This window comes from Paralichthys olivaceus, chromosome 11 (genome assembly GCF_024713975.1).
Source record: "Paralichthys olivaceus isolate ysfri-2021 chromosome 11, ASM2471397v2, whole genome shotgun sequence".
NCBI lineage: Eukaryota > Metazoa > Chordata > Actinopteri > Pleuronectiformes > Paralichthyidae > Paralichthys > Paralichthys olivaceus.
In genome coordinates this window covers 11,966,842-11,994,530 of record NC_091103.1, presented here as the reverse complement: position 1 = coordinate 11,994,530, position 27,689 = coordinate 11,966,842, and the positions used below count along the sequence as shown (strand labels likewise).

General features: G+C 41.2%; 1 protein-coding gene across 2 annotated transcripts in view; it reads left to right on the top strand.

Annotated features, from left to right (window-relative positions):
- Positions 1-27,689, top strand: part of LOC109634631 (cGMP-dependent 3',5'-cyclic phosphodiesterase) — a 143,313-nt gene that overhangs the window by 95,822 nt on the left and 19,802 nt on the right. For both annotated transcript variants that reach the window (XM_069534147.1, XM_020095292.2), the window contains exons 3-10: positions 18,793-18,882; positions 19,116-19,204; positions 22,494-22,603; positions 23,411-23,466; positions 23,644-23,703; positions 24,151-24,307; positions 25,075-25,127; positions 27,469-27,543. In XM_069534147.1, the coding sequence (XP_069390248.1) occupies positions 18,793-18,882; positions 19,116-19,204; positions 22,494-22,603; positions 23,411-23,466; positions 23,644-23,703; positions 24,151-24,307; positions 25,075-25,127; positions 27,469-27,543 (690 nt within the window). The remainder of the gene's footprint in view (positions 1-18,792; positions 18,883-19,115; positions 19,205-22,493; positions 22,604-23,410; positions 23,467-23,643; positions 23,704-24,150; positions 24,308-25,074; positions 25,128-27,468; positions 27,544-27,689) is intronic.

Here is a 27,689-nt window from a genome sequence, read left to right as displayed (position 1 = left end):
ATCACAAGTGGTCACCAGAGACACATACTCACGTACTGAGAGCTGTCCATGTGTGATGGGATCACCCTATATGACTGTTAGGAACAGGTGTGAACAGGTTATGATCATTTTCATGTCAAATACCAGTAAAATAGAACTGTGTATTTTAATGTAATTGCATTCCAACTTGATTATTTAAAACTATTCTTCTAACAAGATTATACACAATTCAAAATGCCTCTTCATTGGAGACCGTATATATTAGTTGTAGTTGAGGGTAGATTTTGAATAGGTGCATAATTTTATAGTTGTAAGGTCACTTCCACACATTTGCTGCTTCACACATCTTTTGTCACAGGATTAACATGACGGTAACGTTATCTCACATCAACCTATAATAATAATAATTATCTTCCACTTGATACGAGTTCAGCTCATGACATTCAGACTAAAAAAGAAGTGCAAACTGCAGGTCGCTTCACCTTTTCATCCCTGTTTCACTGCCGTCAGTCATTACTCTTTCAGTCATTAAACTCTCTGTCATCACTGCCAAATTAGGGGTTTGTGAGTTGTACATACACAGAGAACACTGTGTTGGATAAAGAAGAGCAGTTGTGATCAGATCTCAGTCAGGTGTAAACACAAGTTGAAAGGCTGTCGCGCTCTAAACACAATCTGCAATCTCCAGCAAACTCAGCAGAGTTACAGACATCTGTCAGCTCCTTCTGCATGATGTGCAATTTAAAATCAAAAGACGGGCAGTTTTTAAATGAGCATTCTGCTGAGATAGCAATTAATTCCAGGTACATGAATCAACTCTCAATGACCAGTTTAAAAAAAAGATAAAGTTTGATGCAGCAGAACCAGACATCGTCTGAATTCAGAGAAAAGGCTTGGTTCCTCTGAAAAGGATATAAACTCCCTTTAAAATCTGACTCTTAGATATTTAAATGGGAGATATGTCGCTAGAAACATTTTTTGTTACAGGTTACACACATTTTCTGTACAATGACATTCCTGAATTAAATAAATTATCATCATTAAAAAACTATTTCTAACATTTTCTCCACTAATTAAACAATGCTGTGTCTGTTCCTGCTATGGACTTCCATGCATGGTGGCACTGCCCTCAAAATGTTTTAACATTAAGATAAGAAAACCCTTTATGATTTACCATGTTACTGCAAAGGAAATAGGGAAATACACACTCAGTAAAGGTAATAAATATGTTTAAAAAAAATACAATATAAACACAAAGAACTATAGAAGAGAAATATGAACTACGCAAACAAAATCTATACAATATAACAGTATTGCAAATATATGTGGCAAAGATAGAAAATGATTATTGCAAAGTTAAATTAGTTGAAAACCTGAGTGAGATATTTGAGGTACATGTGTGCATGTATGTGATGTGTTTAGTAGCCCCTCACCCACAACACAGTGATCTGGGGTAGAGGCGTGTTTTGTCGGTAGTGGATATTGTAGATAAGAAACAATGATATGTCCCTTTCCTCTCTCCTCTGATGTCTCCATGACCTCCTTTCCTCTCATTCATCTTTCCTCTGTAAAAATCCCGGGTCACCTTGAGCGTATGCATCTCCTGAGCAGTCCCTCCAGGAGCAGGTACTGAGTGGGGGTGAATGACCTGCAGCCGAGGAAGGTTGGCTCAAGTCAAAATGGATAAGCTAACTAAAGTAGGTCTCCTCTAGACCTGAAACCAGTCTGTGGACGAAGTGTGAAGCTGTTACCTAGATAACATATGAAGAGACAGATCTCATGTTAATACCAGGTGTATACAGATCGACATCTCCCTCTTTTTCCTCTTATCGCTTGCCTGTATCCTTTCTTTCTTCCTCTTTTTTTCATTCCTTCCTCAGTTACCTTGTTCACGTATTCTCTAACCTTTTCCACCCCAATTCATTCCACCTGAACCTTCTGTATATTCTAATCCTGTGCTTCTGTCAGTCGGTCGGCCTCCCTCATCTGTCATTTTAACTTAGATCGACATGCTCCCTCCCTTTGTCTCTCTCTCTCTCTCTACCCCTCCCCTTCCTAATCTTTGCTCTTTTATTCTTTTCCTCTCCCATTGTGTGTCGTCTATCAATCACTTCATCCCCATCTATTTCCACATCGTCTCTCGTTTCATGCATCCTCAACTTCTGCCTCTTTCTGCTCGTTCCCATGTCATTTCAATCTTTTCTTACTCCGCTGTCTGCTGCTGCTCCTCTCTCTATAGTATTGACTTCAGTCAGTCTTATCGATGAATTGATTACAGCTGAGGTCAAGATTCAGATTGAGGGTCAGGGCTCGAGTGTCACACTGTACCATGTAATGTGCCTAGTATACAGGATATTTGCGTGTGTGTGTGTCCGTTTGATTCTGCTCTTTCAGCATTGAAGTTTTCGGGTTAATTAGAAAAAACCCTCTGCATGAGTTTGGGGCAGTTATGCATGTGTGTGACCCTGCCTATGATTCACACCAAGACACACACATACATACATGCAGAGTCAAATATTATACACACCTTGGACACAAATGTGTAATATACTGTGCAGACACTCTTCAAACAATCTCACTGCGTGTGCAGACCTTGTTCACAGTTTAAACATCGGAGAAGCACACAAACACAAGAGCACACACACATGCCAATGATTAATACAGGTAAGGAACAGGTCCATGATAAAACAGTTCAAATGGTCGACCTTGAGTGTGTGAAAGCACGATTGTGGAAGAGAATTAATGTCCTGACTACAATCTCTGCATTTGACTTTGACTACTCAGAAGAAACGCATGAGTGCCAAACAACACACAAACACACACACACACATTTGTCTCATTTGGATCGGGCTTGGTCCCCGTGAGGACTACTGGTCCTGACAAGGTCAGTGTTAAAGCTGGAAAAGATCTTTAAGAGGATAACACAATTAACACACACAGCAACAGAAGTGATGCCGTCTTAATCGCTTCATGTGAAAATGCAATTTCAGCAGCCAAACAACAAAACGACTTCTCTCCAACATTTATCAGGTCAAATGTATTTAAGATTGACACATTACATGTGTAGTGTTGTTACAGTGATGTCTGCACACAGTGTTCAGCTATGATGGAAGTATAGAATAATGTGCAATGCTTTCTTTAAATTGAACCTGTATTTAACACAATGTCACTACCACACACACACACACACACAGAAGATAGGAAATGTAGTTATTTGAAATTTAAAGTAGACTTCTGCAAGTCCCTGATAAGGCAGCCTAAGGTAAGATATAATAAATATTAATATTACTTTTACTATGTCACTAGGTCTGCGTCAATGTGCATTGTGTGTGTGTGTGTGTGTGTGTGTGTGTGTGTGTGCGTGCATGTGCATGTGCATGTGAAGTAGCTGCCATCCATCACCCGACGACCTATCAATCACTTCTTGTCCATTCCGCTAAGTGGAGCTCACTAGGACTTGTGCCTAAATGTGTGTGTGTGTGTGTGTGTGTGTGTGTGTGTGTGTGTGTGTGTGTGTGTGTGTGTGTGTGTGTGTGTGTGTGTGTGAAATGCAGCGAACATTTGTTGGACTGCTTCATGTACTTCATTATATTACGTTTTTCCGTCTTGTCAGCAGAACACATTTAAATGTCGTGTACAGTTTGTCGGGTGTCTCCGGCTCTGCATAAAATAAACCAAACATGTGACAGACGTAACAAAGCACATGTATATTTTGCTGCTGATGATACAATCCATTTAATCAACGCACAATTTTGCCGCCTGGTGCAGCCACAGTAGATTGCTCCTCAAGCTGGTAGCTGTCAGACCATATACGCTGGTAATCTGATATATTTATGGGACTTGTGAGTGTCAGGCTTTCTGTCCAGTCCACTCTGTCTGGGCCACTTTGGCAGGAATCCTTTAGTCGGAATTATGGCCTCGGGCAGCAGCTACTCACCGTCATGCCATTTGTGTGCCTGTGTGTGTTTGTGTGTACGTGCGAGACCTCTGGGCTGAGTATTGATTGAGTGTCTGGTGCCCCATTGTCAGCACAGAGTTAGCCTCATTAGAAATAGGTCACGCAGCCTCCTCCACCTCCTCCCTCCTCACATATCTTCATCACATCTCCTAACTCCACCACCTTCACCTTCCACGACCCAAGCGCTCCTCTCCTCTCCTCTCCTCTCCTCGCTCTCTCTCTTTCTCCTCATCGTTTCACAAAAGACACACGGGCAGTGAGGGACTGGCATCGTTGTTGTCAGTCTTAATGGGTGTTGGCAACTGGGCTCATTGTGGAAAAAAACACAATGAACTGTGAAGGACAAAGGTTTAATGAAACAAAATAATGTTTAGTGTAATTATTGGCAGCGGTTCCTCTTTTGACCTCAAACAGCAGCTGGTGAGTAATGAATTTAACGTGGTCCCTCACTGGCTCGTGCACAAAAAAATATAATAGTTACATGAATAATGAATACATCCCTTAGTCCCCAACACTATTAAAAGGAGTGAGTGAATGGTCGTGTTGATGATGTTTCTAAATTCGTGAGTTTTGGGCCATTAGGGCTGACTTCAGTGTTGATGTGCTGGTAACAACTTGATTTACACAGCAGACTTTATTTGTCATGTCCTGCCTCCTGCATGCTCTACACAGACGCCACTCCTCGCCTGAATGTTTCAGAGATTTTCACGTTGTTGTGGATGGGTCTGACAATCTTCCTTCCACTGTTTGTATTGGTCAGTCCTGGATCATGATTATTCATTAACGTTTGCTGCGTTAACATGAATAAAACGTTACCTCTGTGACATGATCTGCACCTGAGTCGTGTCGGGTAGATTTTCATTGCAATGACACTGAATACAACTCCCATGATCCCATATTTCTTCAGGATGTCATCACAACTATATGTCTTTTGTTATTATATTGATTTAGAAACCCCTAGTGGCCGAAGTTACACTCTTCATACTGTAGCTATTTTAAGATTGGACTCTTCCCATCAGGCCCTTTGAGGACACGGTGGCAGTAAGGTCAGAGCCCGACCACCTTGAGTCAAACGGAGAGGATTTTGAAATCCAAACTGTATTTCAGTGGGAGGCAGTGAAAGAGGGCAGGGACGAGGTGGTGTGAGATCTTTTGAGAGTGTTTTGCCTGAAGCCTGGCAGCAGTGTCCTGCAGCAGGTGCAGCCAGGTCATCGCTGACTGACAGAGGCAGGCGAACGAGCCGCCACCAAAGACCTGACACGATGAGATAAAAGTATGAATGAGAGAGAAAAAAACCGGGACAGGTTGTCCATTTCTGCAGGGTGAAAACACAGACAGACAAATATGTTCTCACCTTCAGGCAGCTCAGAGTTTCCACTTTACCTGCTTTGCTTTTCTGTCACAGTAGCATGCAAACAAAATCCAAATGCACAGACGAGTCAACGTGCTTCAGCCTCTGAGCCTGCATGCCGCTGACATGATAAATTAATAATCAGACTCACCCGGATGAGAGTGAGATCGATTTAAATTGGAATCAGGGCTGGGTAAACATCTCTTATTAGTTTTTTAAGGACAAATCAAAAAGCAATGCACGACCCCTTCTGAGAATGCAATGGAATAAGTCGGTTTCATGTTCGTTTGAATCCGCTGTTTTCTCAGATGTTACAGGCAGTGTTTAATTATCCCAAGACCGGAGAAGCAACACATTAGCTCACTCCAATTAATAGATCCATCTTGCCAGCTTGTAATTACTGTTTCTGGGCTTGTTCCATATTATGTTCATGCTATCTGGGTTATAATTCTTTTTATGAATCATACCCTTTGCCAAACGAAACAATGCACTGAGTGTTTCATTGAGCATAGTGTACGTTAGGAGTGCTGGTGCCAGGAGTGCTGTATAATCAGATGTTATATGGTTCAGCTCGTTTGACAATTGACTTTTGAAAAAGTGTAGCACTGCTGAAGAGAGCTACTGCCCCTATTAGATAACAATAATAATAAACAATGTCTATAAAATATCAATGAGAATAAATAGTGTTTTTAAATATAGTGTATACTATTAACTGTTTAACACAGATTATACTTGTATAACACTTTTACAGTTTAGCTCCTTTTTAAACATACAGTATATAACATGTAACACAGTATACTATATTACAGTATGAGGTGTCACAGAACCAGCACGATTATTTGATGAAAGGGATGGAAGCACAGATAGATATAATAACAACAATATATTTCAGATGATGTGTTCAGTATGTTGTGACTCAAACAGGTTTTGGATCTGAATCCTTGTCCCCGCACTTTCTCATGGAACTGTGTGTGTCCTCTCTGGGTCTGTATGTATTTCACGGAGTTCCAATGTTCAAGGCAAACAGGTTGAGTGGCTTTTAAACGTTCCATTGCCGATAGTTGAGACGACAGGTGTTTCAGAATTCAGAAAATAATATTTTTGCTTGGATAAAATAACTATTAAGCTGAATAGCAGGTTACTTGAAGGGAGGACTCTGTGATTTTGAGTAATAATATAATGATTATAATAATAACATACTATGATCATAATCATATTAAGAAGATCAATAGTCTGCGTCACGTGCGTTTAGGATCTTGTAGTTATACTTCATTCGAAGTTTCATAAATATGTCAGCACCACTTTATGTCAGGACTTTGAAAACATTGTGCTGTTTCTGCCTGATTATTTGAAGGGGTTCGGTAGTTTCTCAAGAAAGAATGACACTGGTACAAGATTTCGGATCCAGAAGGAATGGAACTCTGCCGACCACACATTCTCCTTCTTGGCTATGTCCTAAAGAAATGTTTAGAAAATAGATGAACATAAATTATGTAGGAATTCAGTATAGTGACAGTATTAAGTAAACCACCAGCTTTATACCAAATTATTCATTTTCTTCTGGGAATTTTCTTCATTGTTACCACTATATCTGGACAGAGGCAGACTGATTTAATGAGTTTCCATGTTATCTACGATACAAATATAGAATATTAATCTAAATAGGAAAACACAGTTTAATGAGTCTGTTATAGTTAATTACTATATAGTTTATTAAAGTGTTGACTTTGTTCTCCTGGAAAGAGCAATGACATATCTGACCTCAGTATACTTCTCACTTATTCTCACTCACATCCTGTTTTCACCACAAAGCTCAAACTCTAACTTATCATCATCTTTTGTCATCTTACACTTTGATCCAGCAACCTTTGTTTCAGGACACACACACACACACACACACAAGCATAACTCATATGAACAGGAAAGACCGCCCTGACTCCCCATCCTTACACAAACTTCCCATCAGCAGGTACAATTTAGGAGGAATAATCTTGAAAAAACCTGAACTGTAAGTAAATAAACTGTAAAATATTTATGAATCCACACTTGAGAATCACAAACTCTGTTTGATCTCAGTGACTTGAAGTGTCCTAGCTCAGTTGCGAGACATTCAGAGACACTCAGTACCCACTCCTGCGACATACTGCTCAAGGTGACCCAGGATTTTTACATGGGAAAAGACGTAGGTGCGGAAACGAGGTCATGGGAAAGGAGAGGGGAGAGTGAATGGACATGAGATGTCCCTGTAGAAGAGAAAATATGGAGGGTGAGGCATGGAGCGAGGAGAAGATAGGAAGAGGAGAGGTGAGCGAAATGTCAAGGAGACGCAGAGGTAACATTAGGAGACTCAGTCTTTGTGTTGCCCTGCCTGTGTGTGTGTGTTTGTTCCTGAGCAGATAAACAGGGAAACTCCCGGTGGGGCGTCCATCCTGGAATTTTTAACAGGAAATGTATTCTACCCCTAAACAATGGCATGATCCAAGCACACACACACATTCACACACACACATTCAAAAAGCCACTGAATCTCATTAGAGGGGCGAGGGAGTACAACAAAACATTTAAACCAATCTAATCAAAAAACGCTCACCCAGGACATTGTATGTCTATTCGTGTGTGTTTGTGTTCTTTTAATCTTAAAGTGATTCAAACACTAAAATGGTATTTATGAGCTTGCACCTGTGCATATTTCCATTAATGTGCATGTCTGAGAGTGAGTGTGTGCGTGCATGTGTGGTAAACTAAACACATTGTGTTTGTAATTATAATTTAATAAATGTTCATTTTTAATTTGCCACATTCACGTGCAATAGCTGCCACAGGTGTACACTTTGAAGTGGGGTCTCACATCTCAAGCACATGCACACACACATACACACACACACACATGCACACACACGCAGCCTTTCACACAGTGACATCCCAAACAGAAAGCTGGTGTAAGGTGGAAATAACAAGTGTGTGAACATGGGGACTAAATCTTTCTTTTCTCTCAGTCGCTGCACATTTATTCTTGACTTGCTGTCTGTTGTCCAAAAAAAACAAAACGTGTTGACAATTAACATTGTAAAAGACAGGCACATGAGGGAGGGAGCAGTTGTTCCACAAATCTCACCGACAGCCAACGTGGAGAGGTGATGGAGATTTGTGAGCAAATAATTGCCAAACATTTAATAAAAAAGCTGAAAATAACAGACCTGCACAGAGAGGATGGTGGCGTTAATGTCAAGCTGTATGCTTCAGTTTAGTAAAAGTCAGATGAGGTTGATTTCTTTGCATTTCAAAATTTGTTTTGGTTCATAGTTATTATTTTGCTGGCAGGTTAATGTGAATATTCTTATACCAGCCTCCATTAAGTGCATTAGCTGCCTTTCAGATGAATTAACGGCGCTATAGTGATGGCTTTGTGACTCTGTGGTTGGGTAATATCAAGCAGTTAGCAGTTTGTCTCATTTCTGCTGAGTGTTGTCTCACCTGAAACCCAATTTTGGTTCTATTACTCACTTTTCAGCAGGTCTGTTACTTCCAAGAAACAGCTGCTTTACAGCTAATTGCCCCACTTCACATTTAAAGGCCGCTTCAGAAGAGACTCTTTTACTTGTTGCCAAACGAAACCCATGGGGGCCTTCTAGTGGCTTTGAAGCCCTGGATGTCCCGTGAGTGATGGATCATGACACAGATTCAGTCTGCGACTCTGACACTCACTTTCTCCAGCCCTGCTACTATTTTCAAGAACCCGTGGGCTGTAGATCGGAGAAAACAGCGGAGCCAGAGTTTAGAGGCAGGATGCACAGAGAAACACAGGCCTTATGTACTGTGACATTATCAAGTGACTCATTGCATGGCAACTGTGATAATTGTATCCATGGCGATTTTGGTTTTCTCTTGTGCCTGCAGTTTCCAAGGCAGCAACAGTTGTTTTCCTGTTTGAGAGAGCTATTTTTTATAGACAGACAGATAGATAGATAGATGGATGGATGGAACAGATGCATGGATAGATAGATGGATGGATGGACAGATATAAAAAAGGATGAATGGATAGATGGAGGGGAGTGGAATGGATAGATATAAGAATCGATAGATGGATATAAGAATAGGTGGATGTACGGACAGATAGACACATAGATGATGTAAGGATAATAGATAGATAGATATGTAGATATATGGATGATGGATGTTTGAGCAGGGTAACAACCCAGAAAAAGGAAAAGAAAAAGAAAAGAGTGAATAGAGAGTAAAATGGAGCAGAGCGACATGGTGAGAGCATGTGGGTGTATGTTCTTGAACAGAAGACTCAGATTAAAATAGAACAACAGCCATATGATGAGTGTGTATAAGACACCTACAGCAGAAAGAAAGAAAGATAGATAGATAGAAAGAAGACATAATGAGCTGAAGGGACAATCAGAAAAAAAAAAAAGGTGACAAAGAGAGAGGGAAAGCGGGAAGAAAGTGTGAATAGTGAGATGATGTAAAACATTAGAGGGTACAGAGCGACAAAGAGGAAAAGCACGAATCAGATACAGATGAGCAAGAGCTTGGTAACAAATGAGAAAGAAGGTGAGGATGAAGAATGGAGACCATTATTATGGCCTCCCAGCCAGGGTTTGTTTGAATGATCTTTTTCTCAGGTACAATCCCATCAGTCTCTTCTTTTTCCTGCCAGAGCTTTGAATAGCTCTTCACTGCAGCGCTGCTGGATAGAGAGCAGACAGTAGACTTAGGTGTCTTTGTCTCTAACAGAAGTACCATCATACACCACACATATATTTTTCCACATGGTGGTTTTTCGAGCGGCCATGATATTTAGACAGCCCTGATTGGCAGTTGTTGACATTTGAGAGGAGGCCAGCCGCTCGGGAGAACTGAAGACAATCAGAGCCGTTTAAATTAGACAAGGTGCTTAGCATTTTACTGCATTGGTACTCCGTCTGCATCAAGAACAAGCATAGATACAAGGCTGGGATATTACTCCAAATAGTTTACTGTCAATCATTGAAAGATATCAAAAATATATGAAAGTAAATAGCTTTTTTAGGAACCTGAAGAGTCTGTGTCCATTTGGGTAGACAATTCAGACGTCATTAAGGGGCCTCATCGGCAGCTTGGTCATTGTCCTTATTGTCCTCATCAGAATAATCGAGGGAATGACTCCAGATGTGGGAACATTATGCTACGTCCTCCTCATTAATAATCGTGCCTGTTAAACTGTTGTTTTTCTGATCTCGAAGAGTTGTCAATTGTCACAACACATCATGTATCTGAAACTTTTTTGTGCATCAATTACATTTGCATATAAGGTATATACCCTGGCAGTACCAACTGGGATTTGCATATAGAAGAGCAATTACAGAGAATATTACATTAGTATTTTTACAAAAATGCCACAAAGAAATAATAGAACATATAGTGTTTATAATACAACTGAACTAATAGGAAAATGATCTAATAATTTTGACAAAGACGACAAGCCTGATCAGATCATAAATCTGTTGAGCTTCATTTCTAAATTCTCCCTCTCCAATTCTTCTTCTTCTTTAATTAAAATGTAATAGTGATGAGTCCAGATGTGGGCAGCTGTGGGACGTTGTCTCTGGAGATGCCAAAGCAGCCTCAGACTGACTGAGAGGAGAACTGGCAGACGTTCATTACCGCCAGAATATTATTGTCTGGTTTTTACAGCGCGTGGCTCCGCTCCTAATAAATCCTGTTGGATTTCTTATGGATGAGCTCATACAAAATTTGGCCTCCAGCTTTAATTAAGTCATGGAGTCTTAATGATTCAACCAAAAAAGTGTGCTGTGAATGATGGATTTTCTTTATAGACGTGATATATTAGAGAACAGCGACCACAAAGCACAGATATACGATGACCAGGGACTTTTCCAGTGTTTCTCGGTTTCAAACTGTCTTGGAATGCTTGAACGCATCTTTCTGCTCTGAGCGATGTGTGAATTTAATCAGCGAGCAGTTTGCTCTCTTTATGGGACTGGCTCCCCCTGTTTAGTCTGTCGATTCCTGCCACTGTCACTCTCACTCTTCCATCAGCCCCTTCCCTTGAGTCATGTCGAGGAAATATTATGTTCTGTAACCTCATCTCACTTTTATAAATTTCACTCAGAACTATCTCTACCTCTCTCTCATGCGCGCACACACACAAACATACACACACACACACACACACACACACACACACATACTCATAAACACAGATTGGTTAATTAAGCAGCAGCATGAGGCACCTGTTTATCCTGCTCTTCACACAGTGGTGCTGTTGGTCACTCCTATTATCGCCATGGCAGCAACACTTTATTGTTTTACATTGTCAATCCTTTGTGTGTGTGTGTGTGTGTGTGTGTGTGTGTGCATGAAGGGGCAGGTCCTCATGGCTTGGCTGTATTCTACAGTGCATGTGTCTCCAGTATGTTAGTGATGCTACTGGAGACCCAGCTCTGTTGGAATAACAGCCAGGACCCAATGCAACACTACCAGCCTCCCTCTGGCCATACTGCGTGTGTGTGTGTGTGTGTGTGTGTGTGCCCGTGGCTCTTGGTTGTTTGACATGTGTTCATCTTCACTTTCCCTTTTTAGCGACTGACTGGAAAAAAATCAATCAGCATCAGTGATTCACTTTACTCAAATGTTAAAGAGTAAACAGTGAGTCCCATGTGCACTTAAACATGCATAGGTGAACATAAAGCAAGTAAAGGAGAGAGCTCGCGATTGCTGAAATGCACAGAGGGGCTCGTTGGAACATGTAAACTGTTGATTTTACATAAAGATCTATGGGCATGAAGGAGGATGTCTTTAATCTTCTGCGAGGGGGATGCCATTACCCTTCACCCTCTTGCTGTTAGATCAAGGTCGAAGCTCTTGAAATGCAGATTGGCTTGATTCTGAGCATTAGACGGCTCCGTGAACGAGGCAGCTGATAAGAAATATGAGAGTTACCCTAAAGGCTCCAATTAGCTCCTCAGACTAATCCTCCCAGTCGAGTCTTTAGCTAAGCTAGGTCTTTATCTAATGGGGCCAATTTAGAATATTAGTACTGAGCTAGCTGGCTAATCTAATATCTGGCTTTCAAATGAATGATTTACCTTCATCACATTTATAAGTGTACTCAAGCACCAGGTAACCCGAGGGGTTTATTTGTGAATGGTGGAAAATACTGTTCCAAAGTCAAACAAAAAACCTTGTTCTGGAAGTACTTGGGTTCATAATCTTTATTTGATGATTTTAGTTTTGATCTTCCGCAGGAGACAGATGGGAAATTGTTGTGTCGCACTTTATTCTGATAATTATGGATGCTGTTCCAAAGACAGGATCCATAAGTCATATGTGTCACATGGGCCGATCAACATCTGATCTAAATAAACACCAGTCATTCGTCTTTTCCAGCGAGACCTTCCACCAAAACTGTCAAATGACAGCTGTTCTCCAATGATGGCCAAAAAATACGGCCATAAAAAACGGGGAACCTCTTCCTGATGCAAAATTGAATATTTCTTAGCCAGTCCACCTACTGAGAAAAAATGGGATCAAACTTTTATCCTTATTCTTGATATGTGTCTGCAATCTATCTGCCTATTATTATGTTTCTTATCTTTATATCTGTTTCTTTAAAGTGTAATTTCTATATTGTTGTGTCTGTCTACTCTTTGTTACAAGTCTATCTTTTATCGAGGAGTGATCCCTCCTCTATTGCCACCTTAAGTTTCTTCCTTTTTTAACTCTCCTTGTTGGCAACAGCCAGTTGCCGGGCACATTATGTTTTCGCTTTTTCTGTCTGTTTGTATGTTTAGTCTGTCTGAGTGTCTTATTTTTGTGGCCATGATTGTGAATGCCTTCAGGCATTTATTTCAAATTTTGTTCAAATGTTCTGTTTTGCTCAAGAATGAACTGATTAAATTTTGGTGCACAGACATCAAGGTCAATCTGACCTAACAAAACCCTTTTATGCCTTCTGAATGAAGTATCTTAAGAATGCCTTTCAAATTTGGCACAAATGTTCACTAACAATCGCAGGTAGATTTGGGGGGTCAAAGTTCATGGCCTTGATTTTACAAAAACATATTTTTGCCTTGATACTAAATGTAAAACAGCAAGAAATCAGATTGTCTTTATATACCCTGGCTATATATAATTAGCCTGGATCCAACAAAGGCCCCTTTAGTCTTTGGTTGAGGTAAATCAAATATTTTTAAGATTTCTCACCTACCGTGACTGTTTAAATGTTTGCTGGTTGTGCTTTAGTCTCACTTCATCACCACCACCTCCTCTTTTTTCTTTTTGTCTATCAGACATATTTGCAGCACCGTTTTCTTACTGCTTACATCATGCATAATCCATATCTCTCTGTTTATGCTCCTCGGGGGCTCAAATCTGCTTCCTGCTGAACCTTTCGCTGTTGCTGCAGCTTCCAGATTCATGTGAATAGCCCCTCAGAGAAAAGACCCTACATCCTCAAATACAACTGTGTAACTGTTTGTGCAATTATGCTTTCACCATTAGAGAGCAAGAAACAGCGAGTATGAGAGTTGACGTAAGCAGAGCTGGGTCAAACAGCAGTGTTAATTTAGTTTTAATCAGCTCGAAACACTATATGCCATAAAAGCATGTGTAAATTAGACAGTATTGGGAAAGTTGTCTTTCATACAAGCAGAGAGCACAGCTGACTAAAATAAACCTCAACCTGAAGGAATGTGCAAATATTATGTGGCCTAGTTCTGCTAAGTAGGAAATTATCTCGACATTGTACTGTGCTGATTTGTCTTCATCCTGCCAGCCACAGCTCTGTCCATGTAGACTTAATTAAACTTTTTAGTGAGTTGTCCTCCTGGAGTTATGCTCCAAATGTTTGCCTCCCTCTCTATTAACTCTGATTTATGGCTGCTGCAGTTCAGGGAAAAGACACAAGGAAAGGGTGAAATCTTTCCCTGTAATTCTTTTTCCCCCTTTACCTACATTTATTAGCAGTCCAGTGTTCAATTTTTCTTGTTGATTAGTGTCCGCAGTTTTTTTCTTCACCAGCGGCAAAGAAGCGTTACACAAACATGTTGAAGTGCCCTCCTGAGGAGCTAATGGAGCACACAAAGGAGGACACAATTTTGACAAATGTGTCGTTAGTTAAAGTTCTGCAGAAAGTTAAAACTCACAAAGAAAGTTGTATGAGGAGGACACAGAAATAGAAAATTGTTTGAACTGTCTTCTTGGTGGCCGCCTATGAATAACTCAAACCCCATTGTTCCCAATTACAGTTTTCACAGCGGACTGGGCTTTATCGGGAGGGGGGCCTTGAAGAGACAGGACTAAAAAGAGTTCCAGACAGAGGCTGAAAAGAGGAGCTGCAGCGATGAGGAAAACTGATGTGTTTTCTGAACAACCCAAATAAAGATTATGAACCCAAGTACAAAGCTAGAATGTCTTCTTCAAAAGAGACAAAAGAAATATGTATGTGAGAGCCGTCTGTAGCTATTCTGATCAGTGGTGAGAAAAGCTGTAGACAAGACAAGGAGGAGTGGGGGAGGAACGGGAGATTTTGAGGTTCAAGTAAAAACACAATGATCCAGGGAGGAAAAGTTAGAGAGATGTGGAGGGAGGTTGGGGGGAAATGAGGTAAAACCAGAATTAACTGGTTTAACATTTACTAGTGAAACAAGACAACACAATTTACCCTCCGTCACATGAGTGAATATTGTGAACGACAGTAATGAAATGAATAAAATGAATGTATCTCTGAAATTAAATCAAAAATAATAACAGAATAATGAGCGTGCACTATTATGTTAATGGACCTTCGTGTTGTCTCGTCATGCTGTTGTGATTCCTCTTTGTGATCAGGGAGGACGTATCTCATATTAAAATATGTTCTCTGTCGTGGCTTTCCAAATCCATTCGGATAAAAGCTTTGGCCAAATTTACATTAAAAGGCATTAGGGACAAACAAACCGTTAGTGTAATGAAATCATTTCACTTGTTTTCATTCAAAATTTGCAGACTGTCATGCCTCAGTTTTGAAATAATTGAAGGATTATGTTTCCCTCTGGGCAGTCCTTCGTGCTGTGGAGGTTCAGTGACCCTTAAAAACCCCATTGCATGATCTCTGAAATACATTGTGTGCCTATTTGTTCTTGAAAAGCTCATATTTTTGAGAAACTGCATCACCTCATAGCTACTGAATGAAAGTTAATTAGCACATTTCAAGATAAGGCAGTAAAAATTAATCAGGTTAAAATGAAATTTTGTGAAGCAAGAATAGAGATTACAGATTATTTTCTAAACAAAAAAAATCACGCCTGTGTTTGAGTGTGTGCGTCAGGACCTGGTGAGTGGGTGTTGGGTGAGAGAGAGAGGCGGTGGTCGGGGGAGCAGGTGAATTAATATAACAGCTGGTTTAAAGGTTTATGGCTAGAAATGATTGTGAAAGGTCATAAGCCAGCATCTGACTTTTACAAAGGCATGCATCTTATTGCCAGTAATGCACGTGCACACGCATGAAGAAAAGGACAGCGGGTTTCTGTGTCTGGCACGTTCTTAACAGGAGAGTGGGGTGAGGCACAGATAGTCGATGTTTGTCTGCTGCTTCCCTTAAATTATTATTTGTGAGGATTTGCACGAGCATTTCAAGATCCATGGCTTAACTCAAATTCTTTGTCTCTCAACACACACACACACAGACACACACACACACACAGACACACACACACACACACACACACACACACACTGGATGAGCTCCAGCTTCATTACAACAGCACTCTGGCGGGCTGATTGAGTGATCAAAGTTAATCACATTTAATCATATCTAATCATATGTAATAACCAACACTGAGTGCTCAGGCATGACAACCCTGCACTGTCTCTCCATCGCGCCCATGTCTCCCCCCCCCCCACTGCAACCACCCAAACACCACCCGCCTTCTCCTTCACCATCTCTTTCCCCCGACTGAACTCAACATGAACTTCAGTGAGAGGTGGAGGAGAACGGGATAAGAGGAAGGTGTCAAAAAAAGAAGGAGGAAGACAAATTAAAGCAGAGGCCGACAGATGGTCAACCTCAGTGGAACATCGAGCAGCTCTTCCTCTTCCTTCCGGCTCCGCTGTGTAACTCTGACAGCTTTGTCAGAAATGACTAAAGGAGGATGATCTGGCAGTAGCAGACATTATTTTCAACATTATCATCTTCTCTCCAATTTATATTCAGTGCAAAGTTTTTAAATCTGCAGAGTCTTAAGCCTCATCGTTTTCTTCCAGTGTTTTTCCACGCTTTGATCAGATTTTCCAAGTCCCACTGGGATGTGTCTTTAAACTGCAGTTACATGTAATCATAATGCAGTGTGATAACTGGAGCTGGTAGGGATTTAAGCACGCTGCACACAGTGCATAAATAGTGAATTTATTTTATATAGCTGTCACATGGGGTGTTATGAGCACTCGTCTGATAATAAAGCTGTGGTTGTAAGATGATGCAGCTCTTTACGAGGTTTGGGAGATTGGACCAATATATCATCGATTGTCGGTTGTTTTGTTGTTTTTTGGCCGATCGTTTGGGCAATTTGTAATTTTATTTTGCTCATATCAATCTCTCTCCTCAAGAATTTATTCAAGTCTAACCTAACCTAAGAACAGGCACTTCTTATTATATGTATCTTATAATTCATTAATTTAGTCCATAGGGTTAGGGTTCGATCTCTCAGGATGGATGTCGATACCAGGTCTGAACAGGGTCTTTGAGTTATTATGCAAGTTTTTGTTCTCCCTAAAAATCACTCAGTATTGTGCTCAGCAGGATGTTGTATTTGTAAATGCTTGTGCACATGCATTGTGTTTGAATCTTTTGCCATCTCTTGACTCCTTCAGGTCGGTGGTTTTGTCTGATTTAAAGCCAAAATAATCCCAAATAGGTCATTTTGCATTCTTCTTTGCAACAAGCTCTTCCATCATTACATTTGCTTATACTGGCGACATGGGCACACACATGCATAGATATAATGTAAATCGATGGTTGTTTGGCTGACTGTGGCCGATTGGAACATTTTAACGGATCGCCCAAGCCTATTGTATACACCTGTTTTTAGTGTTTGTGTTGTGGAAAGTGAAAATACAAAAATCTTCCATGACCTTAAAATGTAACATCTCCTGTTATCTCAGATCCTCTCTGTTGATTTCCTATCCCCCATGTCTCCAGACCCAATCTTTATTAAAGCAGAAAGCTGCTTTTAGAGGAATGAAGCGAAAACAAACTGCTCTCACCTTGCAGCTATATTGTCCCTTTTAAAGCATTAGTATGCTTCAAATAAAGTGTTTGTCGGCTGGTCAAACAGCCTCTGAAACACCCTCGCCCCTATGCACTTTTTGACAGCAAAATTGAAGGTCTGGGTGTTTTTCTTTCTGTCTTTTTTGCAATTTTCTTCTTTCCAAAACTGACAATTGGGCAAGTATACACCCACTTCTTGGAGTGATCAGCTGGGCGTGTAAAGAGAAGAACGGAGATAGAATTCAAACTTCTTTCTTTTTAGTTTGTGCTTCTGTGACTACAACATTATTTCCATTTGTAGTTTAAACATGTCTCACCTCTCTCTATGATGGCAGCCTTAAGACCCCCACCAACGTGGCCATTCAGAAAAGCAATAAACACTTTAGATGAGTTCAGAATACAAACAAACAAACGCCCAGTCTTTGCTGTGAAGAGGGGTCACTTCTCTGCGGTCTATTTCAGCTGAGATGATATACTTCACGCTCGTCTGTTTTAGGGGTCTGTCGATGTGCTGAGTTTTGAAGTGGAAAGTCAAAAAGATGGAAAAAGAAATTGTTAAATTTGATTAGACGAGCAGAGGCAGACTGTAATTAAGATAACCACCATGTTCGCACACAGCACTTCTCTCCGTGTTAAGTGCCTCAATCAAATCTTAAAAAGAAGCATCAGTGAGGGAAGTAAATATAAATAATGTGAAACATGAGATATTTGCCAGTATATGTGCTCTTTCATTTCAAGAATTTCCCAGTTTGGGATCAATAAAGTCCATCTATCCATCCACCTACCTATCTACCCACCTACCTGACTACCTACTCACCTACCTAACCCACTCACCCACCCATCACAGAATCTGACTGTTTTTGTCTCCTGAACAATGATAACTAATTGTTAAGTGTTTGGTTTTCACCAAAATGAAACAAAAGCCCAGAGTGTCCTGAAGAGCAAAACTAACTCCCCTAATCCCGACACGTCTAAGCTCAGTTCATTTTCAAGTGCCTCACTCATTTCTCCAACAGGCACAGATTTGCTCTGTGTGTGCACTGAGTGTGTCACAGTTTAAATATTGTTTCAGAGGCCTTTGCTGCCTGCCAAGCTAAATATCTGGGGAAGAGTTGTCGCAACATAAACCTTGTACCCATAAAAAAAAACAAAATAATCACAGAGGCCTCAGGTTTCTGGAGCCGCACGTTGAGATCATAAGCAAACAACCTAACAGACATCAGGGCATCTGTTTGTCTCCCTCCCCAGGATGCTTTGCTGCGGCTGGCGGCGGTTGTTGACGCTCGCTCGCTGCAAGTGGCCCTTCGAGACAGCATTCAGGAGCTGCTATCCAGCACGGTATTGAGCACAAACACACAAAATTTGCACAAATAGTAGAACATGATTGGAAAATTCTTGATTTTCCTCTCAGTGTTTTCAGCGCAGTGGAGCTAAATGTCTCTGTCCTGACATGCGAGCAGGAACACAGACCTGGGTTTTAAATGGATGAGGCTCATTACTCATTTCATTAGTTAAGATCTGATTAATACTACAAATGAATGTGCACGTAAATGTGTGTGTGTTTTTTTTAGGAGTGTGTATGTGTCTACATTCTGGAGGGAGACTCGAGGCTGCTGTCTGACGACCCGCCGCATGAACTGCCTCTGGAGGGAAAGATCAGGTGTGTGCTGCTCATGTGTGTCTGTGTGTGTGTCTCCATGCAGCGAGCAGCAGATGTTTTGTCTCGGTGAATCACCGCTGTGCACTGATTTGCTCCAACGTCGCTGAGGGCGGTGACACCCTGAAAAGCAATAGAATGAGGGTGAGACGAAGAGAGGGGGAAACACACACACACACACACACACAGCTCTTTTCTCTGCGTGAAAAGCAGGTGGCACCTGAATGAATATGAACAGCTTCGACCCAAAATCACGTCATCAACACGAGAGCATCACAGAGGGAGATGTCATCATCGAGACACAAAGCGGCGCTCGCCTTTTCTTTTATCCTCTTCATCTCTCATCTCTATTGCTTTCTCATTACAACTCTCCCTTCATCTCACTTTTTCTTTTTTTTCCCCTCCTCACATTACACATCCCCCCCGTCTCTCTAACAAGCTCTCCCCTTCCGCTGTCATCTGCTATTCCACCTTCCCACTTCACTGCATCAGCCTGTCTTTGCCCTTTTTCCCCTCCATGCCCACTCTCTCCCCGAAGAGCGATGAAGCACTAAGCCGGTTGTGTTTCGGTCTCTCTACTCTCTACCCCGCCGCCTCCCCTCCCTGACGCTCCTCTCCCTCTCTCACCTTCAAGCCCTCTCCCCGTGGAGGCGTTGCAGGGCTAATAGCCAAGGTGACAGTGCCTGGGGTCCCTCGGTAGGACATGGCGATCCTCTCCTCTCTTAAGTGCTTGCCGAAGCTCTACAACCCTGCGTGCTGCTGCGCCTGCTGCCTGGACACTGACAAAAACCATCACTACATTATTGATGAAACTGTCTGTTTGTCAGACAAGAACCTCTTTTCCAACACCTCATTGCCACACAAACACAGGATCGCACACACTAACATGCTTATGCACAAGTACGCAGGGACACAAGACACAAACAACCCAGTGCACTCACTCACACACACACACACACACAAAGCACATATTCGTTAACACACTATCAGGGCTGTATGCAGTCTTGAGGTAGTGGGGATATTAAAAGAGCTACAGGGCACTTTGTTACTTTCTCTCTCCAGTTCACCTGCTTATATAAGCCTGTTTTTTACACACACACACAAAAGCACAAACATGCACACACTCCATAAACCCATCTGAAAGGCAGAAGGCCGAGTTGTTTGAGCCCATTTTCTATTGCATACAAACCCATTAACTGGACCTTGACACACACAGACACACAAAATTGCAAAGAATCTGCAAAGAAATCGTTCTTGATTGTTTATCCTCGAAACTGCGTGTTGTACAAGATGAGTGAAATTTTCCCTCTAAACCGGCCATTGTCAGATATATTGCAGTAGGTAGATGCAATGCTCAAGGTTAAAGAGATTCGCAATATAGTGATTCACAATGCTGCTGCACAACTGCTGCAATCCTTTTTTAATTGGAGTAGTTTTGTGAAAAGGACGATTCACATTTTGATTAATTCACTTATTATTGGCAGATTGCAGATGATTAATGTGTAATCAGCATTTGGACTGCGTTCATTTTGAAAGAATACTAATAAAAGTTATATGTACACTACATATATAGATTTAGGACTGAACTCTTGAATTATTTTAATTTTCCTTGTATTGTCATACAGCCTATCAAACTGTATGACACAAGATGCACAACATGCTCAGAGGAAACACATAATCCATCATCAATGGATGGTTTACAATTCATTCTAAATTGCCCATATTGATATAATTATGTCGCATTGACATTCAATTTAAGGTAGGATTGGTAATATGTGTCTGAAACACTTTTAATCTCATTTGGTGAAATTGTCTTCATGTCTCAATAGACATCAATAAAAACGCCTGTGTCTGACAGGACTGTAACAAACATGAGCAATCAGGACATACCTGTGTGTGCGCACCCTGCTGGTGCTTTCACTGCAGATGACCAGAGTCTTCACAGTCCACACACACAGACCCTGGCCAAACTGGGATCGAACAAGGTACTTTCTTGCTGTGAGGTGACAGTGCTGCACTGTGCTGCTTAATGCAAAATCCACAGCTGCAAAATGAATTTACACATCATGTAACTGAAGTATGCAGGCTCTACCACAATGCTTTCCACACTGTGTTTCAATTGTGAGCTATGTATCTTACATAGTGTACACAGTGGTACCAGAACAGAAGAGGGGGGAGTGGTTAAGCAGTTATGATGGGTGGATTTCATAGTACAGGTTCAGTAATGAGCACCACCCACATCAATTAATCATCAGCTGATCTGTATGAGCACCACACTCACATATCCACACACATCACTGTGGCCGGTTGCTCATCTCCAAGTCTGTGCTGCTGCAGCTGCTAACTGCTGCCACAGGCCTCACCGTCCACACTGTAAACACGTCGGGTCCCACTGCTCCAGCTCACTCTCACTGCCTCTGAGGGTTTCATGTTTTTCTTTTAACATGCTCAGAATAAATTGGCTTCCTGATCGCGCAGTAAAGCTGATTTGAACAGACATTAAATAAATGCCAGCTGTATTTTTCACAATGATAAACTACAGTGAGAATGAGCTAAATGGACATTTTTACATCGAGGCACAATGCAGACTTTAGTCTAGTTTAGCCACTGCTAAGTGTGTGTGTGTGTAAAAGTTTTTTCCTTCTTTTTGTCGTTAATTTCCATATTCATGCAAGTTTCACTGTGTTTGTTTACTGAACACGTGTTTTGTGCGTTTGTGTGTGTGTCTGTGTGTCGTTGGCAGTGGTCAGTCCAGAGTAAACAAGTTCATGTCTTATATTTTAGCATAAGAAAGCTGCCCTTTCTATCAACTGTAACACAGACTTACACCTAAACCACCATGACACCTGGCTTCACACCTGGCCAGCATTAACACACACACACACACACACACACACACACACACACACACACACACACACACACACACACAAGTTGCCATATTGATTTCATCTAATGTCACAATGAATAATAGAACTATTCATGCGTTCAGTTTTTTGTGTTTTGGTCAGTATCAATGAACACAACGTGTCTGTTTTTGTAATGTTGCTGATTGTTTTTCCATTTGCTCAGATTGTCTTCCAAATCCGCTCTTCCTGTTTGTCTCCCCACTGTCTGACACACTGTCTCTCTCTCTCTCTCTCTCTCTCTCTCTACCTCTTTCTGGCTCTCTCTCTCTCTCTCTACCGCTCTCTGGCTCTCTGTTCCTGGCTCTGACCAACATGCTGTAGGTAACATTCCCTCCCAAACCTGAGTCAAGCTCAACATGTGTGTTTGTGTGTGTCTGTTTTAGGAGTATCGCAGACCAGCTGAAGAGATGTCAGTGTGCCGGCCTACCTCCATCTGAGCTGCCAGAGAAATACAGAATCTGCCTCGCAGCACCGTTAGCGGCACACAGAAGAGGTGTGTGTGTGTGAATCAAGCTTGGGGACACACAAATGGAGCAAATCTGAGTGTGTGTGTGTGCATGCTTGTTCGCCTGCTTGTGCGAGCGTTGTTCTGTGCATACAGAGGAGCTGAGAGATTTGAGAACAGAGAGAGAAGTAGTGAACATTAGATGATGATGGCTGAGCAAGAGGTATGGAGCTGTGTGGGCAACAAAATTGGATGAGACAAAAAAGTGATGAAAGTTGTAGAACAAGAAAAAAACACCCAGGAGCTTGACTGGAGGAGAGTGAATCGACTCTACACTCTCCAAATTAACATTTTTGTTTTTCATTAAGAGTGAGAAATAAGAGAATAACCTTGAGGGATGTAATCACAGAAACATCTAAGAGTACTACTGAATAATAGTAGCTCAATAAATACCGATGAACAATCAATATTGAGGAAATAAGAGTCTAAAGTGGCCAAATCATCATTCTGCATGTTCTGTACAAACAAACACAACAACCCTGAGTTATCAGACTTATTTTGGCCGCGTGGATCTGCTGCAGCTATCTGCTCTACATCGACTTGACTCGCAAATGAAAGGAGATGAAAGAGAAGACGCAACAGTGTTATGCAAGGACATCATTTTTTTCCCTCCATGTTCATTTCCTCTATATACTTGTGTTAGTGTTACATGGAGGGAGAACAAATAATATTAAGAGCACGACAAGGACATGAGGAGAAAATTAAAAAAGGTCTGTTTTGTGTGAATCAGTGTGTTATGTATTATGAATGCTTGTCCCCCTTCTTTCTCTCTCTCTCTCTCCCTCTGTCTCTCAGCTGTTGTGATTCCTATCTTGAACCAGGAGCGGGACAAGGTCATTACTGTCATACTGGTGAGACCTTGCTTTCAAGGACATTTGCTGGGGTTTCAATGCAATAATAAATGTCATGGAGATTTGTCATTATGAAAATGAATAATGAATAACATGGATTCAGTGGTTTTAAGTCACAGAGAAACATCCTGGATGTCTAGCTCATGCACTGGACTGATGTGCGTTTGTGTGTTGCAGGTTGGCTGTAATCCACTGACTGATCAGGATGAACTGCATCTTAACATTCTGGAAAAACACGTAAGCATTTCTGTTTCACGTATTTGCCATAAACATAATAAAATAAAACAACTTGGCAACAAGAGCCGATATACAACCTTCATCATGGAGCTCTCCATGTTTTACAGAAGAGGTTATGCACCGCCTGTATGAAGGCAGATCTTTGCCAATGATATGAACAGATGTAGACACAGAAATAGCCTCTAAAGGAAGCCGCGCCTAAATTTACCTAAAGAGTGCAGACTTCCACCAAGGCCCAACAGTCCCCTTGTTAAACCTCATTTAAATTCACTAGATGCAACTAAAAGTTTGCATGTTGTGATCATACACACAAGCTCAGTAGGGATTCCTTTGTGATATTTACATCACCTTTCCAATGGTTTTAATCGACTGGATGAATGAATTGCAATCAGTATTTCATCTTTTTATTCTCAACTGGCTTTGGTGCCCTTATGTGTGTCATCCCAGGCCTCGGTGGCGTGCGTGCGAGTCCAGGCCATTCAGACGTCCTACCAGAGGCCTCCCCTCAGCCCCTCACCTGTACAGTCCCACAATGCACTGCTGCATCTCAACGTATCAGAGCAGGACTACTGCGAGCTGGATCGCAACATTCTTCAGCTCTGCGGTAATGTCGGAACACACATGCACAAACACATGCTCATATACTCCCATGCATATACACACACAATTTCTCTCTCTCTCTCTCACACACACACACACATTTGCACACATACTCACATATGCTTAGACACACACACTCTTATGCTCACACACTCTGACACTGTCCACACACACACATACTGGTGTATGAGAGGTGAGGTACGTTAATATAGAAGCCCATCTGGATAAAAAGCTCTATGAATTTAGATGGACTCTGTCACTGGCACAGGGAATATGTGACAAGTCCTGTAGGAAAACAGAAAGCTTTGCAAAAACTCTGTTTAAAATCTCATGCATAATGAAAGTGGACTCGCTAATGCTGCTGCTACACTCACACACACACACACACACACACAAACACACACTCACACATCCATCTTGTTTACTCCCTGGTAATTGTCAACAAATGTGAGTTGACTGTAGTCCCCTTAGGTTTTTCTGTCCTTTCTTCTTCTCCTTCTTCCCCGTCCAACACTTTATTTTTGTCTTTATATGCAGTCCAGGCATCCCTCCATCTCTTGTCTTGTCTTCATTATTAGTCCCTCTGTTAGCTGGTTTGCGTTCACCCTTCCTCGACCTCGCTGTCTCAGTGCATCCCTCCGCGGATTGCTTTCTGTCCACTCGCGTACATGTTCTGCATTCCCGTCCTTCCCCGACACCAATCTGCCCTTGCTCGTCTCTGGTTTTTTCGCTCCCATCACGGTCTCTCTCTCACTCCCTTTTCACTTTCAGGCGAGCTCTATGACCTTGACGCAGCCTCTCTCCAGCTCAAAGTCATCAATTATGTAAGTGGTCGAGATCACTCACACACTCCCACACAGTACACATGCACAGTTAAAAATGTACAGCACATGCAAAACATGACATCCTTCCCATCCTTCCCCTCTCCCTGTCAGTGCCTATACCACAGGCTCTTTATCACACAATTACTTCATCAGCATGCACCCCCTCCATATACATGATGGAAAGATATCAGGCTTCAGTTACAGTTTGCGCAGAAACCTGACAACAGTTTTAAATGTATGAAATGATTCATAGATGAAGACGCGATAGAGAGGAAAGAGAGGTCAAGGTTATACTGCATCAGAGATACAAAGCCTCTATCAGAGCGTCATAAAAGCCAAATGAATATATGCGAAGCACTTGTGGTTCGTTTCTCAGACTGAGCATAAAGGACTTGATGTCTTGTCTGATTGTGAACTGTAGGTCACTATCTTTAACTGTAGGAGCTCACCTCGAAGTGCGGGACCGAATAAATACATAATGACTGTAGACTATTGAAATCAGACATTAGCACTAAAATTAAGATTTTATATTCCAATTGTACCATAGATTATAGATTATAAAGCCTAAACACAGGATCTCTGCTCATTATTTGTATGTTTTTTTTATTTTTATTTTTAAAAAACAGAAAGTCTGAACATGTTTCAGTGTTTATTGTAGTTCTTTAACAGAAAAGACTCCAGTTTTTAATTAACAAATATATGAAAAAATCATATTTTACAAATACCATTAACAGCTAAAGCACTAGACCTGTTTTATTCTTTGATTCTGATGCATAATCAGCAGCTCATTTTCTACCCATTCTTTTCTGAATTTTCTATCATGTCATCAGTTTAATAAGAGAAACTCATTTACTTTTAACTGCTGTGCTCTTGTAGCAGAAAATTATATTCATTTTGGCAGCATTTAAAAAAAACATTGTGATAATTAGTTTTATCGGATCTGTTCTTTTTAAAAATCGACTAATTTCAGCATTAAAATGGTCAAATCTGAGAATGGTGAGGGATTATTATCATCCATCTGCACCTGTTCTACCTTGACGGTTGCAGGACCGTCTCTGTGTGGTCAAACAGCGCTGCTGCGGTGCGGCCTGCGTGTACAACACAACGTCAGCTTTCGATGCCTCCAACATGCATTTGAAGGAAGGGAGAGGTTGTAAAAACCTGCGGGGGTTTTAAAATGTGTTTTGAGTGCGACTTGATTTGTTTCGCCTGTTTATTGTTACAGTTGTAAAAAGGAGGGAGGGAAATGGGAGAAGAGGGAGGGTAGAAAAAGGAGCATGAATTTGTTGCTTCTGAAGAATCGTCAGTTTAGTGGGGTAGTGCTTGGGGCAGCTCTTATGAGATTAGCACTATTTGGGGGGGGTTTGGGGATCTTATTATTATATGTGGGCACAGCAACATACTTTACGTGTGTGCGTGTATGACTGCGAGTGTGTTGGCAGCAGCTGTTGTTTATTCCTGTCCTGATTGTTCTCCATCTAGCACAGAAGAATATTGTGTGAGGAAACGCTGCTCTTACATATAACTGCGCATGGGTGTCCGAGCGTGCATGTACGTCTGTGTATATTGCTTGTGCACTGATAGTATTTGTGTCAACGTGTATAAAGGTGTACGTGTTTGCACCTCGGAGTCTATTTCAGGCTATGAATGTAAATGGAATGTTTCCCATCAGAGACAACAGCAGGATATTGGTTGCAACTCCTCAGGACACAGAACACGGCAGCAGAGACATCCAGATACTCACACACACTTACACACACAAAGACAGCTAAACAGGTCTTTCAATGTCTATGCAGAGATTTAGAGATTTCCAATTCAATGGAAAACCTTAATCTTGTGCTTGAATCAGTGCATTGTAATTCATTTTTGATGAGATGATCACTAAATACAAGATATCATGAGTAAAGGTTGATGTATTTGATGTATTGATTATTAATAGTAAGATTATTGTCGGAAAAGAAAAAGAAAATGACCAAAGATACACACATGTATTTAGCAAGTTAGTTATATTTGTGGAAAAGTATATGAATGTTCAAAGGTTCAAATGAATGTCTATATAAATGTAAAGCAGTTGACTGACAATACGCGTAAAAGACTATATATGTATGTGCTCAGTTTTATATATATCCCCTCACTCAATCCATTTAAGTCACAATAAAACCAGGCTGATTTTAGTGGAGATAGTATTGAATTCTTGCCCCTCACTTACTCCAGTCATTTTCCATTGTCCACTGATCTCTCATCTCTGCTTCTCACCTTAGCTACGCTCCATAGAGTCTTAGATTAAGGCTTTAAAAACAATCTGACCGAGAATCATGTTGTGTTCGGTTTCTCCCTTCAGCTGCAGCAGCAGACTCAATCGCAGTGTTGTTGTCTACTACTGGTGTCCGAGGACAACCACCAGCTGTTTTGCCAGGTACACACACACAGACACTTTCTTTGTCATGAAACTTACCGCCACAAGTGCAAGCTTACATATACAAATGCCAGCTATGACCACTAGGGGTGCAAATCCAAGCACCCTTTCTAATTAAAACATACTTCATGGGGTCCAGTTTTTTT